At 42.6% G+C, this 21196-nt stretch overlaps 1 protein-coding gene across 5 annotated transcripts in view; it reads left to right on the forward strand.

Annotated features, from left to right (window-relative positions):
- TBX4 (T-box transcription factor 4) overlaps nucleotides 1-21196 on the forward strand; it is a 706415-nt gene that overhangs the window by 662382 nt on the left and 22837 nt on the right. For all 5 annotated transcript variants that reach the window (XM_086954928.1, XM_086954931.1, XM_086954927.1 and 2 more), the window contains exon 6: nucleotides 15415-15567. In XM_086954928.1, the coding sequence (XP_086811054.1) occupies nucleotides 15415-15567 (153 nt within the window). The remainder of the gene's footprint in view (nucleotides 1-15414; nucleotides 15568-21196) is intronic.

Raw genomic sequence — 21196 nt, forward strand, 5'->3', positions numbered from 1 at the left:
GCTTCTCAGTGACCACGTGGTCTGGCTGCAGGCAGATCACTTAAAGTCCCGCTCTGAGTTGGCTGTTAACAGAGCCGCTTGCGGAAGGGACCTTCCATTACAAGTTACTGGGGCTGGGACCAGGAATTCCGGCCCCATTACCGCACGCGGTTCCTGATTCTGGGACCTTTTCCTTGCATATTTTCCTTCTCCGTTCAGCAGGAAGAAAAGGTGTGTGGGAACGTATTAGGTTCCTGCACCTGGAAAATTCTGCAATGGTGTAAGCAATATCTTCCAATATCTTCCACAGAAATTCCACACTGCAGGACTCAGAATGAGGGCCCTAATCTCCTTTATGTCAAGTCCCTTAGTTGCCAAGCATGGGAGTGCTTGGAGGCAATACAAGTATTATTAAGTACTCTGAAGCGAAGTTTCAGGGCTAATTAGGCAGTACAGCATGTTTAAATTCCCGTTGCAAAAGTCTTTGTTGAAACTGTTAAGGCCGCAAAATGAGAAATATTGAGAGTCATATACAAAAAGCACAGGGCTGTCTTAGCAAGTGGTATAAGCTGGTATGATTACACTGCAGGCCCCTCATTTACCCATCACAGGCACAGGTGAGGAGCAAGAATGATGGGCATGCCCATGCTCAGCCTTTCACTGCCATAGCATCTCCGGTGCTACACACCGATGGGGATCAGCACCGAATGTTCAAGCCACCGTGCTTCTGCAACAAAGGAAAGAAGAGGTGAAAACAAGCATTGGCATCTCGCCTTTGGGACCTTAGAAGTATTTAGCCATGCAGCACATTATTCTGGGTGCTTCAACATCTACTATTACTTCACGTTCCACTCGTAACAGCCACACACACTGAAGGATGGGCTTCCATGCTATTTAATGAAAATATGATAAACTCATTTTAAAATTCAAACAAGATAGATCTGTAAATATACAAAAGTGGCTAACGCTGACCAGCAGCTGACAAATACTAGGAAGTCCAATGCAGTGCTACTAACACAACAGATTTGTATTACTAACGTTAAGCACAAGGCACAGTTCACCTTCTCTATGGGAAATTGTCATATCCTACTGTGTAGCATGTAATGCACTACAAATGTGAATGCACTCTTTAAAGTGATATGCATCTTCGAATAAGTCAACAAAAGACATTGTTTCAGTTCCTCTTTACCAGCCATAATAAAGAGAGCAATATAAAACTGTAAATAAAGGGCGAGCAGTGCCCAGAAATCAGAGGCCAAGAGCAGCCCCTCCATGTGTCTGGCTCACCGAGCATGTTTCAACACTTCCTGCGCCTGCCAGTTCCGGTCCGGGCCTCTGCTCTGTATGCAAAGTGACGAACTAAGGAACACCATGCTTCGGTCAGGGCAGTGACCACCTGTCCACAATTTCCCTTGACTGAATGGTATTCCAAAACAGATATCTGCTGTCTTAATTACTATTTTAACGGAGTTTCCCCCAATAAATAAAGCGGAAAGAACCGAAGATTGGAACGCACCCAGCCAATCGAACAAAAAGAACCATCATCTCGAGTTGGAGGAGTGTTGCAATCTTGCATTGATTAGAAGAGCTATGTATTGTGGGAAGGGCTAACTTAGCTCTGTTGGCTTTTTATTGACTGAGAGTCCACGGAGTTTTTCCTTAACTGGTGATTGGCTAAAAAAACAATTGAACATTTCTTATTGTCTCTGATGCCCCATAGAAGTGTATGCGACTCTGAGAGACTTACATGTTTCTTTGCTGGTCTTTCTTTTCGTCGTCTCTGTAAGTGGGTGGGTTCCCAAAATAATAAAATATGTCTGTTTTTGTGAGATGGTCATGGGTATTGAAGTATCTGAGAGGGTTTAATGTCCCGAGTAAGTAGAATTGAGTCTGGTAAGCAGCCTTTTCGCCAAGCTGTTGTTAATCGGACTAGACTAAGGTTCCAATCTGCAAATGCTTGTCGCTGTTCGTTGCACAGAAGCACTCAATAGAGGCTGCTTCATGCATTGATCATAGCCATGCCACTCCTTTTTTGACACTACCTTGACTGGTTCCTATTTCAACAGCTGAAAAAGGCAGCTGTTTAAACCGCTTTTCGTTAAGACTGGACTGGTTGATTCTTATCATTAGAACAGCCAAGAGACTCTCTGATGCTTTACTGATTCAGATAAAAGTATGCGGGAGAAATTTAAAATCTGGATTGAGTTTAACTGTTTTCAAAAAGAAACTTGAGGAAACTAAAAAAACCCTGGGGGAGTTTAGGGAATATCTTAGCGCAACATAAGATCTCCAAATTCCAAAAAGATCTTTAAAAATTCTCCCATGAGTCCGTGTATCCATACTCAAAGGCAGACTTTGTCCCCAATGTACAGACAGACTCTGAGGGGTCATCATATTGGAGTACCTCATTGGATTCAGACTGGGAATATCGTAAAGAGACCCGGCAAAGGAGAGGGAAGAGATGGAATCAGAGAGGGCTCAATAGACAGAGAGGTTTCTCAAATTCTAATTTTCAGACAGGTCCTTTCTATCCACGGAGTGAGACCCCATGGGGATGGGGCACAAACTTTGGAGTCCCTCCTAATTTTGGACCAGCGCCTTGCTACCATCACAAACTATGTAGTGGTTTTACCCCACCAACGCCTGACCCCTTTTTTATAGAGAGGATGGGCAAGAGGAATTGGGAAACGGAAAGTAGTGACCTGGCAATACAGAGACGTTCCACAAGAGGTGACAACACTCCTCGAAGAGGTACCAGGCACAAACAGGTCCTAAACATTAATGATGATGTCATCATCAATCTGAGCTAATACTCATTGAGAAGTGATGAGACAAGTGTCTTGAACAAAGGTCTTGGGTTTGTCCCTACACCCTCAGCCAACACATTCCAACTCCAACTGGAGCTGTTTGAGTTCCTGCCTAAGATCAGATTGAAGGTCTTTTTTCAAAACATGCCACAACCGGTTGAAGAGAAGAATACAGGTTTATGGTGTTTATGGTTTACTCCACCAAACTTGGCCATGCCACCTGTAGTGCTGGCGTTTGAAAAGGCGGTACATCAGGCCTGGAGGACATTGAGAGGACACCCCAAAATGCCTTTCAACACATCAATAGGGGAGAACTAGAGGCCCTCAGTATGCTGTCAGAGGATGAGTCAATTGTTATCAAACGAACAGACAAGGGAGGAGCGATTGTGATCCTCCCTAAGGAAATGTATAGACAGGAGTGCAACAGGCTATTAAGAGATACCCACCACTATAAACCTCTGGTGAGGGATCCCACCAAGGATGTCCAAGTAGAAATTGTATTTCTGGTAAACGATGGTGTGGACAATGGGTGGATTACTAAACATGAGCACAACCTCTTGATTCAAAGGGAACCAAAAACACCATACTTTAACATCCCCCCGTAAGTACATCAAAACAAGGTCCCTCCACCAGGATGCCCAATAGTGTTTGGAATAGGGTCAGGTTTGGAGCCCCTGCCTACGTTCTGTGATTGTTTCTAAGGCAGTTAGTCAAGAAGATGCCTTCTTTTCTGCAGGACACCAAAGATGTGGTAAATCTGATTGAGAATCTATCATTTGATGGAACCAGGGACATTCTTGTCTCAGTAGACGTTGAATCTAAAGACACTAACATCCTGCAGGAGGCAATACTGAAGGTAGTGGATTAAACCCTAGATGAGACTGAATGGGATTCGATTACCCCTTAGGATTTCATACTAGAATTAGCCCATCTTGCACTAACCAGGAACTTCTTTGAGTTCAAAGGTGATTTCTACCTGCAAGTGCATGAGACATATATGTGGAGCATGTTCGCTCCCAGTCTAGCCTGCCAGTATGTACACTCGTTTGAGTCTGACTTGATCCAAAATGTGAACAACCCCTTTCTTAACAGGATTAGGATATGGAAGAGAAATATTGATGACATCCTTTTGATCTGGACAGGACCCACAAACAAGGATATGAGTTTGGGAGATGGCTAAATCCACAGAACCCTTACCTTAGGTTCACTCTAACAATAGGTGACAATGTATTGGCCTTTTTGGACCTAACTATACGAGAGAGGGATGGCGTACTAACCCACAAGATATTCTCCAAACCAACGGAAAGCAACAGCCTACAGAGGTTTGAAAGTTACCATCCACGTGGTCTACGAGAAAACCTGCCAGTAGGTCAATTCCTATGTTTGAGATGAAATTGCACAGAAAAAAGTGATTATCGGACCCATGTTGAAAAACTTTCACAGAAATTAGTTGCCAAAATCTACCCCACAAGATGGATCAAAAGAGCAAGCAAGCGGGTACTACATAACAACAGAGAACTACCCATGCCACAAACGAAGAAGACGTGTGATAAACTGATTTGTATTTCTACCATTAGCCCCATGTCAAACAGGTTCAAAACTATGATCAATAAAAACTGGAGCATTCTTCGATCTGGAAGTTTGGACCTAGAATGATCAATGTATTCCTTCAGGAGAGCAAGGAACTTAAGAGGCATGGTGGTGCACACAAGACCTAAAGCAAAGGGTCTGTGCTCTCACCAAACAACGCTGTGGAACCTTCCTCCTCCGTCGGATCCTGTAGTGGATCCTGTAGTGTATGCCCCTTCACAAAAAAGACGAAATAACTGGATCTGGTTATGCAAACACCATGGAGGCAGAAAAGTGTAACCAACTGCAATTCTACAAATGTTATTTACCTGATTAAATGCCCATGTGGATTACTATACATTGGGATGACGACACGAAAAGTGTGTGTCCACATTTCAAATCATCGCAGCATGATTAGATGCAAAAGAGATGCCATTAAGCTGACTGCCCACTATATCGAGAAAGGCCGCAATGCCGAGCAACTAGAGTGGTCTGTTGTGGAAAAAAGTCACAAAATCACACAGACATGACAAACACCCTTCTAATTTTTGAGCAGAGATGGGAGAACAGGCTACGCACTGACTGGTAAAGTTTACTGGTGGGTTAATAAGTTAATTCTATAACTGAAATATAATAGGTGTCTAATAATGTGTAAATCAATGCTTACATACCTCCCAATGAGGACTATGGAAAAATCATAAGTTCTTCCTTACTACTTTGTACCAGTATAACCAACCATAGAGTCCCAGTGCTGCCTATTACAAGAGGAATGTATGGCTTGTGATGACAAAACCCTTTTCACAGGTCCTCTGCTTTGTCACTCGACCCATTCTTACATGCCCTTATGATCTGAGGCTTAGAAGTAAAATGATGGTTTCCATCGAACTACATTACCCAGACATCTGGGGTATTAGCACGTCCTACATTGCCAGCGTAGTCAATGTTCGGGCTACGCCCTCACGTTCATGCCAGCACCACACTTCCAGGAAGTACATTATCCATTCCCTGTCATGGTAACAGTGTACCAAGGCATAGAGCAGATCAGTGTGGGTGGTACAGTGTGGCGTGCCTTTTGATGAAGTAAGGAGTAGGAGGCGGGCTGTGTACCTGACTTTGGGATTTTTGTATACCGACCACAAGCCCCTTGGTTGCCTCGCAGTGAAGTTTGGCTCTCTGGGCTGACAGATGCTTTGCTTTAAATGTCGGCTGTATGTACCTGCATCATACAATCACTTAAAGGTTATTTTTTCATTCTTAAGTATATTTAGCATTGATTAGACAGCATGTTAGTTCCTTTTGATCCCACGCTGGCTTGCATCTAACTACGGCTTGTGGGCCCATAGTGCAGGTGCCCCTAGACAATCATTCTGCATGCTGAACCATTGTAGTATCTACTAGCTGAGCCTTAACATATAGATGTGTGGAACAAGTAAACAAACGCGGCATGACGAAAAAAGGGGCGGAACTTAAAAAAAGACACCACACCGCCCACAAATCGAATCAAGGCGTGGAAAATAGTAACTGACACACACCTCTTCCAATGGCTAGCCTCCATTTACGAAGCTAGCCAATGGAAGAGAGAGGCGGGATAAAGCCCCACACTGTTGAAGTCATCAAATCTTCGGCTCCGCCCCCCCACTGCTTCGCAGTGGCACGGTAGCCTCGACCTAAACTACGGGGCATATTATCAAGATGTGCATTAAAAAACACACATCGCACATTTTCCTATCGCCGGCTATCGCCGTGATAGCGCGGTATTATCAATGCGCAACAAGTAGGCGATAATAAATCCGGCGATAGTCGGCAATAGGGAACATTAGCGCGTGAAAACAAGCGTTGTTGTCACGCGCTAATGTGTGCCTTGATAATATGGGGGGGTGGATTCAGCTTTATGATCCACACCCCCATGTTAACAATGCCTAACACCTGATCAAGAGTGCAGAACGCCGTATACCAGGACCGAGGCAGACACAGCGGATGCCGCCAAAACTCAGATTTTACAAAGAAAAGAATAAACAGAAAAACACGAGGCCACTCGGTACCGGGACTGATTATCTCAGTGCCCGCCCTGTACGGCTTTTCTTAATTCTGCCATGGAACACTATGTGAACATAGCGCCAGCCGCTAGCTTCCCTTAAAGTTTCCCAGCTGACGGTGGCCCCCGCCCTCACTGTGATCACACAACGACAAGTCTATTTCTGCACTCCCAGACTCAACGTGCTCTTTTTCTTGAATTTTCTTCAACCCCTACACTGACAGATTTATTGCGCCCTGATGAGATTCCAGGAAACCATTACCTGGACTCGAAACGCGTCGGCTAGTTAGCAAAGAGTTATTGTGTTCTATTCCTTTATACCAGCTCTTGTTGGTTGTAAAAAGAGTTACAAAGTGTATTTGCTTCATTGCTAATTTCTTTCGCTTTTTTCTTAACTTCTTTGGGTACTAAACTCATTCTTTAATTTTTTGTAAATTCACTGATTTCACTGCACATGTTTAAACTGTTCTGTTTGTTTTTGAATCATCTTGTCATTTATGCTTGAAACGTCTTTTTTCTCAGTTTATAATTCATTTGTATAGTGATTAGTCCATCATTTTTGGTGTAAATATATATTGTTGATAACTGTCTTTGTGTGTCTTCTCATTCATGATTTTTCGACAAACTTTGATTGACTGATAAAAAGTGTTGGTATAAATAAAAATACCTAGTTGATTACGACAATTTGCGTGTTCAACTCTCCTCAAGTGTGGATTCTAATGTAGGTGGTGAGGCACTCTTTTGGTGTGTTTGTTCAAAGAAGGCCCAGCCTCCTCACCTGTCCAATAGGGCCTGGCTCCCTCCTTGTTTCCCACTAACACCTGATCAAAGCAGGCGTTGGGAGACCTGCGATAAACTAGTTTATCGCAGGTCTCTTTCTCCCAACGCCTGCCTTGATAATAGGGTGTTACCACCTCCAACCACATTCTACATGTGGTTGGACGTGTGAACGCCCACCCTGCATCCCATTAGCGAACTCTATCGCCCCCAGCGCGAGGGCGATAGATGAAGTCAGGAATACGTCTCCAACTCCGGTTAGAGACGTATTGGGAATAGTGCGATAATTAAAAAATGTGTTAGCGACTTTAAAAAGTCGCTAACGCTTTTATCGCGGGCTTGATAACATGCCCCTACATTCGTGCATCAGGGGTGGGCTTTCACCTATGTAAAGTTCTACTGCACTTGCAATTCCATATTGGGAAAGGGCAGCTCAGAAAAATGTCACACAACATTCCCAGTAGAATGCATGGAAACTTACAACCAGTGCAAATTCTAGGCATACTCCTGGGATGTTTGCAAATTACTAGAAAATGAATGATCTACCCCAGTGCGTAGGTGTGAGCTACACATAGCTTTAGATTTACACACAAAAATATATATATGGATAATAAAGGTTGTTTTAGGTGTTGGGGTGGTTTAATATGCGTGTTACCACAGACAGTATTTCAGCATCTTTAATAGGACGTGAATGCGTTAGAAATGTGTACTACTCAGAAGCAGTCCTTTAGTAGATATTGTTTGGTATTGCATTTTTATTATGAATGTGACCATGGCTGTTTGTAGCTTTGTAAGTCTGTGGAACATAATAAATACTTGTTTTGTATACTTGTAAAGAACTAGGCATTTAATAAAAAAAAACACCCTGAGGCAAATCCTAGTATTCATCTGCTTTAAAAATAGTATGCACTCTAGAGGAGTCTGAGAGGACTGGAGATAGAGCTAAGCTATAGCAGTGACCCCCATCACTGGCTAGAAATGAGTGAAACATTACTGCAAAAGCACAGGCTAACTCTTGGCCACTGGAGTCCACGGTGGAGACTGGCTCTTCTATGGGCAGATGTCTTTTAAGGCATGGGCAAAGTGGATTCTGGCCCAGGGCCCCAGCCTTTCAGGGGGCCCCCTAATAGAGCCCACTCGGTTCTGCAGAGTCTTACCTTGATCACCTTATGTAATTGTTGAATAGATTGCTATAAATGTCATTTTCATGCAACAACCATGAAAAGAGTTTTTATTTAAAAAAAAAATCTAAACAGGACCTCACATATGAGAAATGGGAGGAGGTTACAGCGTTTATTTGCAGTAATATTAGTGAGCTACTGCTGTGTTACAATACTGAAAACACACATCTCTATCCCAAGATATTAGATGTAAATGCATTTAGAATGTAGAGGAGTGGGCCTGTGCACTGTCCGTGACCTTGCCAAAGAAGCTAAGAAAGAGATGTTATGTTATGTTATGTTATGTTATGTTATGTTATGTTATGTTATGTTATGTTATGTTATGTTATGTTATTTTATAAAGCACTTACAATGCGCACGGATACTCAAGAGTGTCCCGGCGTGAAAGCCAACTGCAGAAAACAAAGAGAACTGACCTAGGAGGATCTGTGAGTTAGGAAAAAAGCAAGGTCTTTAACTGCTTTTTAAACAGCCTGAAATCCTGAGTGTTTCGCAACTCATAAGGAAGGGCATTCCAAGCTTTAGCTGCCTTAAAGGAAAGAGAGCTACCCCCGTTTGTGTAAGGAGAAATCTGGGAATAACTGCAAAATGTAATGCGGCTGATGGCAATTGTCTTCGGGGAACGTAGAAATCAAAGAGTCTCCTGAGATATGGAGGCCCGGATTTATATAGGGTACCGTGGGCAAGAGTGAGGGCCTTGAACGGGACACGTTGCGCCACAGGGAGCCAATGCAGATCCCTTAGATGTTGCTATGTGCTTGATCTGCCAGGGATGTCAAGCAGCACTCTTGCTGACGCGTTTTGCATGGTTTGCAGCTTTTTCAGCTGGTATCCAGGAAGGCCAATATATAATGCATTAGTGTAATTAATACGCGACAAAATGAGCAGGAACTTCCTAAGTGATTTCAGTGTGCCGAAGCACACTCCGGCCAATGTTTTTATCTGCATAGAGAACCAGAGGTCCTCGCTAAACCAGACCCCCAGATTCTTAACCGGACTGCCAACTGAGAGGCCTGGGAAAATATGCTTGCCAAAGATCTTCCCTGAATTGGGGGGAAAGACCCATACAGAAGAACCTCAGACTTTTCCTCATTGTACTTGAGCTGAGCCCTAGCAGGCCAGTTAAAACGGCTGAAAGACAATTTTTGGCTAAATCCGGGGACAAATCTTTTTCCTTCCACTTAAAGAGAAGCTGAGTGTCATCGGCGTAAACTATGATCCTAGCTTCCAGCTCCTCCACCAGATAGATTAAAGGCGTAACGTATACATTGAAGAGGAGGCTCAGAGTGGAGCCCTGTGGAACTCCCATGATCACCTTTCTTGGGGCCGAGGAAAACGGGGGCAGCCATACTTGCAGTATTCTGTCCTCTAAAAATGATTTAAGCCAATCTCAAGCTAAACCTGAGATTTCAATGTTTGAGACAGGCCAAGTGTTGGTGATGAGGCACCGGGCGGCAGAGAAATCCAGTAAAATCAAGGCCGCTCTGTCGCCTGCATCCAAACATTCTCTTATAGCCTTCGACATCTCAACAAGGGCAGTCTATGTGCTGTATGTGGCCCTAAATCCCGTCTTGGCTGGGTGGAGGGCACCAGATGACTCAACAAAGATGGAAAGTTGTTTATAAACTGCCTTCTCACACACTTCCGCCACAGCTGGGAGGAGTGAGATGGGTTGGTAGCTAGCTAGCGTAGCAGGATCTAAAGAGGGCTTTTTTAACAGCGGAAGCAATTTCGCTGAAATTGGATCATAAAACAAATGTTGTTCCGAACAGGGGCCCCGTAAATACGGTTGGCCCAGGGCCCCCAAAATCCTTAAGATGTCCCTGTCTATGGGAGTCAAAGAAGGGCTTTTATGGCCAGCTTCTGAAACCCTACCAGCTGGTTATTGACCACCAAAGGGGCTTACTGATGCAACAGAAAACAATTGGGCACAAAGCTCACCCTGCACAACGTGATGAAGGAAAATGAAGACAAAAAGAGCTGCTATATTCGTTTCAATGACACAGCTTTACCGTTGACTCCACTGGCTGGCCACAAGTTACCTTATTGTTCCACTTTAAAGATTCTTACCCCTGACTCTTCACTGCGACTGAAAATACATTCTAATGAGTTATGTTGATTTCAACAGTGTGGTGGGGAAGCATAAAAGGTGAAGATTTCTGCCTGAAACATGGCAACCCAGTGGTTAACAGAAACCGATGGACGCTCATAAAAATGTTTGAAATTCCAGAATCTTTCTTCTGGGGTGTCTGGAAAATGTCAACAGTAAAACCAAAAAAACCTCTCCTTTAGTGATATAAAAAGCAGTTACAGTAGCGGAGTGTGGTTCTGGCAGGTATGAATCCTCAAAGCCAACATGCTTTCTCTCTGATTTCAGCTGCAGATGCTGCTTCTGTGTCTTCTGCCTGTGCTTGGCCCCAACATAAGCATTTTAGCTTCACTAATACACTATGCAGTTGCAATATGGCAAGTAGTAGGGCAAGCAACTTTAGCAAAACCACATTATATGACAGGTATTGTCCAGCAGCAGTGGCACAGACAGTAGCAGTACAAGCTTCTTTCTGTGTGTTGAAGTGAAGTCGAGAGTGTGATATCTCATGGTCTGAGTGTGTGTGTAGAAGTTATGGAATGTGGTGTGTGATGGTATTGGTTGTGTGTGACAGTATATGTATGTTGTGGGAAGTGTTAATGGGCCACCTGTAGGAAACAATTCTGCATTTGCAAACGGTGCAAATCGTAAAATTCGGTCGTTTGCGAATGCAAAATAGCCTTTAGTGATTTATGAAAGGCTTTGCAGTTGCAAATTTAGATAATCGCAATTCGCGATTATGTAGCACATGTATGAAGGATTTTCCAACTGCAAACTGCGCATTTAGGAAAATGAAATTATCATCAACTTGAAGTCGATGGTAATCATGTGAAAACTTAAAAAAATTCTAAAAACTGCTTTACATGTGCACATACATTTTGGGGGGGGATGCTTCGAGGGGAGGGGGGGGCTAAGGCCCCTGGGCACCCTTGGCTTTGTATTTGCTAATTTGTGATTACAAGTTAGGTAATCGCAAATTAGCTAATGCAAAACCAATCGCACCTTTGGGGTTTTCGGCCCATAGGAAAAAATAGAGTAATATTACCTAATAGGGATTTGCTATTTACAGAATCACTATTAGGTAACATTAAGGAATCGCCCAAAACTTTGGCGATTCTTTACATACGTAGCATTTTAGCGATTACCAAATAGCGATTTAGTAGAAATCGCTACTTGGTAATCGCAAAATGCTGTTTTGACACATGTGGCCCAGTGTAAGATGGGGTGTGATTGTGTATGTTAATTTGAATTGTGATGGGGTGTGTTTGTGTGCAGCGGAGACTGTGCTGGTGTGATGTGTGTATTGATATTTGAACGGGTGTGTGTGTGTGTTATACTAGGCAATGGGGTGTCCTGCTATAATGGCATGTGTGTGGGTGTATGAGTGGCTTGGCAGCCGGCTGCTCTGCTGTAAATACACATTGAATGTAATCACTAAGTATGAGGCAGGCTAGATTGGCTTGCTTCTCCAAGTTTGCGGAGGGGGAGGGAGTACATTTAAAGGTATAGTGATGGTGGGTCTTTGATGGTTTTATGGCACTGTAGCAGATAGATGCATTGCATAGGGAGATGTGTTGACATTTTGCTGGTCCTTCACCATGTACTTAGCATAGAAAGACCTGCCCAGAGAGGCAGTCTCCTCTGGAGACGGCTGTAGTGACCAAGAAGATGCAGAACTGTTAGAGGTATAGACTTTATTGCAAGAGCTCACGCACCAACGTCCAGCCTTCGACAGGAGAGTCACGCAACTTCAACTGCTGAATATAAAACATGGAACTTAATTAAGACTGTACAACACGTAAGTAAACATAGTAAGAATGATATGCAAATGCAAAACTGATGCGGCCAACCAGGCACACGAGAATACCAACAAAACGGAAGAATTTCGAAGCGTTACTGCACGTGCCCATGTTGGGGCCAGTCTAGTGATTTGTAAACTGAACTAAATAGCCGAGGGCAGTCTGTTTATAAATGTCCCATTTTTGACAGATAAGCGAAATGATGCGCAGGATGCTGGTTACTTGGCATTGGTCCCGAAGTTTCATTTTTTTTCCAAATCGTTTTTATTAACTTTCTCAGCAAAGGAAAAGCTGTTACAGTACATCATTTGTCGTTAGGGGTGTTACAACAGTATAATCAAGTGAGAGGGGAGAACGCACCCCAGTGAGGGGAGAAAAAACCCCCGGGGGAAGGAAAGAGGGGGGGGGGGAGGTAGAGAGGCGAAGACTGAGGCAGGGGAGCCGGATGAGACTGGTCGTGTAGGGCACATCTGTGGGGACGGCGATGGGGGGGGGCGGTGGAAAGGGGGGGAGGAGGAGGGAGGCAGCGGGCGAGAGTTGGGGAGGCGATGTGTGGATGGGTCCTCAAGTTTCATTAAGTGTGGAAGCTGGGATTACAAGTCAGGTATCGAGGGAGAGCACCAACAAATGCAAAAAGCTCCATTAAAATGTTCTAACACCTGATTTTCGTTTTATTTCCAAAACGTCATCAAGTCCATGCAGCTGGTAGGAACTACCTAGTATGAGGCAACAGGCAGCGAGACACTTAAAGGCCACCCTTCGCCTCAGTGTCTGTCGTGATGTGTTTCAAAGGTTCACCTTCAGTCATAGGGTCTGGACCAAAGCTTGTTGAGCAATCATGGGAAATGTCATTGCCAAACAAATTCATCCACATCACTAGATAAAATACACACAATGCCATGCCTACAGTATTCCTACCTTCGCTCTCATGCTAATAATCATATTCTCAGCCCACTGACAGTAAACCAACATTGCTGATCTTATCCCCAACACAAACACAGATGTTTTCTTTCACAGAGAGACCGGGCTCACACCATCATCACCCATTTTTGATTTTTTTTTAAACATATTTTATTGGATTTTGTGCCAGCATACAATGTAAAACAGTTATCACATCATCCATATCCGTTAAACATGTCCCCTAGCTAACACTAATTCCCCCTTAAAAACCTCCCCCCCCCTTATTCTCGGTGGTGTGGGCATGTTCACAGTCCCATAACCTGTTATAGTACCAGCTGTGCAGAAAGCTTCGCACATCATTTTCATTGTTTGATGATCACATGCACGATTATCGTTCATTTGTCCCCCTCCTCCATCTGAGAGTCCCGTAAAGCCTGAGTCAGGGCCTCCTATGCTCTCGCCATCTCCAAAGCCTTATCATTGTCAACGCGTTTAGCTTGTCGGAGCCTGACAACACTCTCACAATCCGCTCACTTACAGAGCTCCATACGCCAGCACTTGCTCAACGACCCTGCCCTCGACTTCCAGTTCCAGGTTATCTCTTGTTTGGCCAACAATAGACCTAAATCAATAAATTTGCTGGTTATTTTAGTTTTAGCCGTGTGTGGAAACCAGTGCAGCAAGCAAGCAGCCATGTCGTAATCTAGTTATCACCCATTTTTGATGACTTAATCCTTGATGGCCACACAATTACACAATACTAGTGGTGACCTCTCCACCAAACACACATCCACCCTTTAACTTCCAGACCTTACCAACCTTCATATTCAGGAGTGCTTCCCCACTACGTTACCTTTCCATCCCTCACAAGACATCTCATGTCACCTGGGCTGTCCACCACCTGTCTACAATACTTTTTCTCTTTCATGCTCACTTTCACTGTCACCACCCCCACAACAGAGGCCCTCAACGTTCTGAACAGGTGAAGCACCAAGGCTGGGAATGCACAGAGCCTGATGCGCACATGTTCAAAACCTTTTCGAAGCGGTCGGCACCTTTGTGCCTGTCTAGAGCATAGTTATTTAAACTGAGGAGAGGGTTCTCCAAATAACAGTGGCCTACTAGGCTGCTACAATTTCTTACTAATAAAAAGAATCAACAAAAACACTTGGTCTGTCTCTGACAGCTGCAGGATTTTCAGGATGTTGATGTGGAACTGAGAATGGTGTCAGCACTCTCATATTCACTCACACATACTCTTATACATTACTCTCAGTGAGCTAAGCACCCACTCTAGATAGCTGTCTTTAAGCTACATGTCACTCATGCTTTTAGTGTACATGTTCTGTCAGCAATAAAAGCTTGTACTACTCTGCACTGCTGGGTCTGTTCTGCGGGAAATGGAAGATTGTATTTACTGCCTTCTATGAGAGAGGGAAGGTTGTGTTGCTATGCTGTTGATAGTCGGTGAGACAGTGAAGCTTGCACTGCTGCTGCCTGGTTTGTAACCTGCTTGTGTTGATGCTAGTCTTCTGAAGGAGGGATATTTTCACTGTTTCTGCCCAAGGTGTAGCTGTCTGTGAAGCGAGGTGTTTTAACTGCTGTTGTCCCATCTTATAAAAACTAAGGGACATCTTCCACGTGAACAGATGAAACTACAAGCCCCAGAATGCAAAGTCCCTTTGCCTAAAGTACCAGTACTGGGTGATGGGATCACAGGGCAATGAGCACATAGCAGCTTGAACGATTTCACTTCTGAAGGGGGGATATTGAAGACACAGGCGCTCGTGAGCCATGTTACCAGAATGCAAAGTAAAAAAAAAAAAAGACTATATGAAATGCTCTTAGACGAGACAACCAAGCTTCATATCTATCACCATGGCGGCCCACACAAAAGTACCCCATCAATGACACTGCCGGTCCCACAATAAGTGACAGATTAACTTGAATCAATCTGCGCTTGGCCCCTGCTCCACAGTAATAATTGTAAATTTTTATGTTTCGCTTGCACTGGCCCATTAAGGAGGCTGTACGAAGAGTGACGTATATACAACAAATGGTAAACCAGTGGGCGGGCTCTAAGCCCTTTTTGGATACAACAGTATCTCGCAAGCGAGGTGCATGAGCTAGCGCGTGCACTCGTGGCTAGGCCCTGACAATCCACATCTGGTTTCAGATACAGATGAAGGAGCTGCTGTTTCTATTTTGCTCTATCACTGAATTACAAATGTGATGCAAATAATGTTTTTTAAAGCTACATTTTCTTCCTTTTTCACAGATCATTCTAAATTCGATGCATAAATACCAGCCCCGACTCCACATCGTCAAAGCAGATGAAAACAATGCTTTTGGCTCTAAAAACACTGCCTTCTGTACACATGTGTTTCCAGAAACTTCCTTCATCTCTGTGACGTCCTATCAGAACCATAAGGTAAAGCTACTTTCATAGCAGTCAACCTAGTTGGATGAATGTAGATATTTTTATAGTTACTTGGCAGTACATGAGCACTACAATCTATTTTTAATAAGACATAACTGCAAATACAGCTAGTTTGTACAGAATCTATACTAGTGACTCAATCTACTGCCACCTATCCACGCGGGAATGGAATTGCAACACAGCAGGACTTGACAGAGGGACGTGTCTGTGCAGAAGACCAGAGGGATGGATATTCAAGGGGCTGTGAAGAGTAAGCATTTTTTTAATTTGTGCGGAGGAAATGTTAGAAAATTTGCCATTCTTACCATGATGAAGAAATAATACGTTTGGCATTTTTAGTGACATATTATTTATGTAGAATAATTTTCAAAAGAATACTAATATTCTGTATAATATATATATATATATATATATATATATATATATATATATATATATATATATATATATATATATATATATATATATACTTATCTGTTTTAATGATATTCGTGGAAAAATGATAAATGGAAGGGCTCTGTTTTTTAAGATTTTTGTAAGGCTATAATACTGACCTATTTAAAGTTATTGTTGAATGACATAATGAATATGTTTTAATTGTAATGATTCCTAGAGGAGCCCGACAAAAGGCACTTTACATAGAACCATAGCTGTCCTCCAAACGCTTCCAGAAGCTAGAACATCTTGAGGACCCAGAGCTTGGACCTACCTCATTTGAGGTTTTGAACAGTCATTGTGGACTAAGTCGCTGAAAAGGACCTGGGCCACAATTACTATAAGGGCCCACTTTCCCTCTTTATTCCACGGCATGCCTTAAAACAGGTGCTCATTGTGCAAACAGAGAAAGCGCGCCCTATTATGGTGAATGCGCTGAGCGCAATGCATTCTGGTGAAATAGTTTCACCCGCTTGCACTTTCAAGAGGCATTATAGATCCTCTCTCCCAGCACTGTTGGTTAAATCTCTTGTGGAGGCTTTGGGGTCCACAGTGGCCAGAGTGTATAACCTGTCCTCACTCTACTGGTGTTATTCCGGCTTCCTCTCCAGAGGGCAAACATAGCTCCAGTATTAAACAAACACTCCCCTGACCCACCATTTGTAACAACTTAGTGCCCATCAGGACCTTTGTCAAGTATGCTTTAATGGAGTTCTGGGATGAATATATCTTTATTATTGATTGGAAAAAGCAGCCACTCTTGATTATGTGTGTGTTTGTCACAACCTTTAACACCCTGGTCCATATGCTCTTTTTGGTGCATTTTTTTGTTGGTGTCAGAAGCTTCAGATATGAAACCTAAATGGTATTCATCTTTTCTTGAGAGACAAATCCAATGTCTCAGTTTAAGTCTTTCCTTTCATCTCTACTAGATATCGACTGTAGGGATCCTCACCGATAACTATAATCCCCTTTTTTGTTTAATAACTTCAGTAAGCAACCATTGCAGGGATTCTTTTTGGAAACAAAACAGTGCCTGGGATCACAGGACATCAGAATGTAGGGACTGTGACAACATACTACATCAGTACCTATGGGCCCAAATCCGACTAGCTCACAGTGCCCCACCTGCCCTCCTAACCTTCCCAGAGTAACAGGTGAATTGGCAGCCTACAACACAGAACTCTAGTCCCCAAGGGAACAGTGGAAACAGATCATCACCTTTCGCTTCCCACTCATGTATGTCCATAATAAGCAAAAGAAACACACAAGGAAAGTTTACAATATTTATTGAAACTATCATGCTCTATTATGAAGCTAATATGCTGCGATTAGAAAACAAAAACAACTGACCAAAGTAATGAACATTACGAGCAAACTGTATACAATGAAAAGCCCTGTTATGTCGAATTATATATTTGTCTAAGCCTACCCTCACTACGTGAGCACAGGAATATATCCTGAACCGGCCCCCAGACCTATTGTTTTGTAGTTAGGTGGTCCGCTCCGTAAGTGTAAACGCTGTTTAAGCAGGACTGGGGCACCCGTTCCATGATCTGTCCTTTGCAAAAATCCTCTCCTCTGTTTTCCAAAAGACAAGTCTCGTTTATATGATAAAAAGTGCTGTGTTCAAAAACATTGGCTGTGCCGAAACGTTTGGAGATGCTGCTGACCGATCACTGCAAAAACAGGGAACCAAGATGTTCGATCTTGTACTAAATGTTCAGACTGAATCCCAAGTAAAAGAAGTGAATAATAATAACAAGTACAGCGCATTTCTAAAATAATATTATAGCACAAAATAAAACGTGTTATGTGTAACTATTCAAAGCAAAAGCGGCCTAAAACATGTAATCTGAAAGAGACTATTAGTTAAGTATTCCTCAACTTAGAATTACCCCAGGCATCAAACTGGATCCGATGAATTTTTCTTCAGCAGTACCCCTGCACGTCAGTAGGTGGCGTTGGTGGACTCCGCGTTCGTCGGTAGCGTCGTGGTCGCCGGAATGACGTTGCAGTATCTACTTACAAGGCAACCCTGCGCGCTGACATCAGTTCTTTACACGGCATTCCATGCCAGAAGCGCAGAGCTTTGCAAGACACTGACCACTGGTGCACAGAACTAGGGCTCTGAAAGGGAGTCCCTTACCCTAGAAGTCAGTCCTGTGCTTTTTACATACAAATCATTGTTTTCTGGTGTCAAAAGTAGATTGTGTTTATTCCTTAAAAGCCAGGACACTTTGTAACAGCCTGTAACAGAAAGATGACCTCCAAAATCTTCTTTATTCTCCAGGATAGTTAGACATGGCAGTCGAGGCCTAGCTCATAGTAGGTGGTGTGATGATTGAGACTAGAAACAGTATGTGGTACAGTTACATACAGTACAGGCACAATAAGGACAGAAGAGCTATTTTGTACAAAAAGAGAATCAATCTTAGAACAATATAAATATATATAAATATATATATATATATATTTATATATATATATATATATATATATATATATATATATATATATATATATATATATATATATATATATATATATATATATATATACATATATATATATATACATATATATATATATCACGCTCAAAATCCTCCCACATCAGGAAAGGAAAACAGCACTCCGGTGGCGGCAGTCAGCAGCGGTTTATTTCAGCAACAAACAAACGTTTCGGCGTTAGCCTTCGTCAATGTTTCTGACCAACAACACACAAATCCAGTTAAATAAAGTTTTGTTGCAAGGGTAGACATCAATAAGGGACCAGCCCAACAAACACCAAAATGGGTGCCATCTTGGAACGGGTTCCTAAGTTGGGAACCAATGTGAAATACTACCGGGAATCGGTATTCTCACAAGAACGATGGGCATTTAAACAATAAAATGTACAAATACATATCAAAAAGCCCCCGGGGCTTGGGGGTGCTGCATGGGCCCCACACATTAGTTATAAACATTTGCCCAGAGGAGGTGGCGGTCTCTGGGTTGCCTGGGTGTCATGTGGTCACCCCCTACATACCTAATAACCTCTCTGGAGGTGGCGGTCCCTGGGGCTTTGATAAGCCTGAGGACGGGGCCATGTGAACCCCCTCCTACTTTTTTGATATGCCGCAAGGACCTGGCCCACCTGGGAGTTATTTAAAAGCAAGTTTGGGAGTCCACGCGTGCCTTTGTTTTTACATGTTCTGCCGCAAGTATTGCAATTATGAAGCAATTTTTGTTTTTTTAATGCTTTTTTGGCAGGTTGGATCCCTCTGGGACCCCTGGACCAACTTCATGGGGTCAGGGTATTCCTACCCTGGCCCTTCTTCTTTTTTTTTACATTTTATTTTGGACTGGGCTCAAGGCGAGTCCAAAGATGACAGCTAACACTTCCTGGTTGAAGTGTTGGTAGCCAATCAGATCTATGCATTTACCTCTACGAGATTGTTGGTTTTTGAGAAGTCATCGCTGCCACAGATATCATATCACTAACTGTATTTTTTTTAAATTTCTCAAAATCTATTGAACTGATTTACACCAAGTAAGAAAAAGCGGAATCTACGTAACCAAATCTACCTTTCTGCTAAATTTGGTGTAATTCCGTCTAGCGGTTCTTACTGTAGACGTGTTGACAAGTCCTATAGGAATTAACAGGGGAAATGCACCGTTTCTTACTCTCCTTTTTCTCAGCCCCTGCTTGACAGATCACCCTAAAACTTTCCATACTCAACAAGTCTAACTATGAGACTTTTTTCAGGGAATTTCATGAATTTTTGTGAAACAAAATCAAAGACGGACAGTAGGTAATATGTATATATAAATATATATACATTTTACCTACTGCTTGTTGCCAGTAGGTAGTTATAGTTAAGACCATGTTTTCATTGAAAAAGCATTTTTCGACTTGCCTATATCTGAAAAAACAAATCTTAAAGAGACGTTATAGTTTGATGAAAATGTAAATTAAAAAATTCCATTTTAACCAAACAAAACAACCTAAAGTCACCAGTTATAGTTATCTCAAGTAACTGTAACTCATGCCCTAAAGTAACTAACTTGTACCCCCGCCATGCAAAGTGTTGTCATCAACAATGTCATTTCAGATGTTGCATTGATGGTATCAAAGTTGTCATAGAATATGTAATGAGTAATGTAATATGAAAGGTACGCTTTAAGCCTGTGGCTTTATGGAGGAGAATTTGGACAACCCCTGAACTAGCACTTTTTGCCAAAGAAATCCTGGATGTCAGATCAGTTGTGGGCTCAGGTAACATTCCATGGTTTAAAAGAGTAAGACTATCATTAGAAAACATGGGTCTGAGCAACTGGTGGACTGATCCGGCAAATAGTCAGCTTCCATCTAAAAAAGCTTATGAGGAAATATATTGGCTCACAGTCCGCCAGCAATACATAGACCAGATTAATACCTCTTCTCTATCCTGAAAGTTTTTGGAACATAAACTAGATCCATCCGTAGAAGAATACTGGGATACCATCACCAAGAGTAGTGATAGGAAGATATATCACCAGTTTAGGATTGGCTCCCTCCCAATAAGTTTGTTTACAAAAAATTGGAATGGGCAAGTGGACGATCTCTGTCCTTGGTGTGCGGAACAGAGGGAGACAATTGGCCACATTTTCTTTGTATGTCCTGCCTATCTAGCCCCTCGAAATAAATGGCTCAAACCTATATGTGATAAAATGGGTACGCGGGTGGGGCTAGAGGCCTTAAGGATTATGAGGACAGACACAAGGGAACCCGTGGTAATCGCAGTAGCAAAATTCTTGGGCTGGATGTGGATTATTAGAGCCAAACCGCGATGTTAAGGGTTGATTTGGGTATTTATCGGACTTGCCCAAAGTTAATTGAATCCGAGGAAAGCATTTCTCATATTTAACTAATCTGCTGATAGCTGCACCTTCTTTGCACTTTCATATTTTAGTATCTCTGTATATTTTTGTGTAATCAAATTGTATTTTATGTATAAAATGCATCATCCAAATGTTTTTAAACCATTATGAAGTGTTTTAGAGCATGGTGATTATTAATTTTAAATGCTGTCTTTTATGATGAAATATTCGAAATAAAGACTCATGAATCTGAATCTGTAATATGAAAGGTAATTAGCAGGTTGTTGAGTTAATCCATCAAACAAAGCTGTGCATATCTGACATTAACCATGTTGGATAGAAA

Source organism: Lissotriton vulgaris, chromosome 2_1, assembly GCF_964263255.1.
Source record: "Lissotriton vulgaris chromosome 2_1, aLisVul1.2, whole genome shotgun sequence".
Classification (NCBI taxonomy): Eukaryota; Metazoa; Chordata; class Amphibia; order Caudata; family Salamandridae; genus Lissotriton; species Lissotriton vulgaris.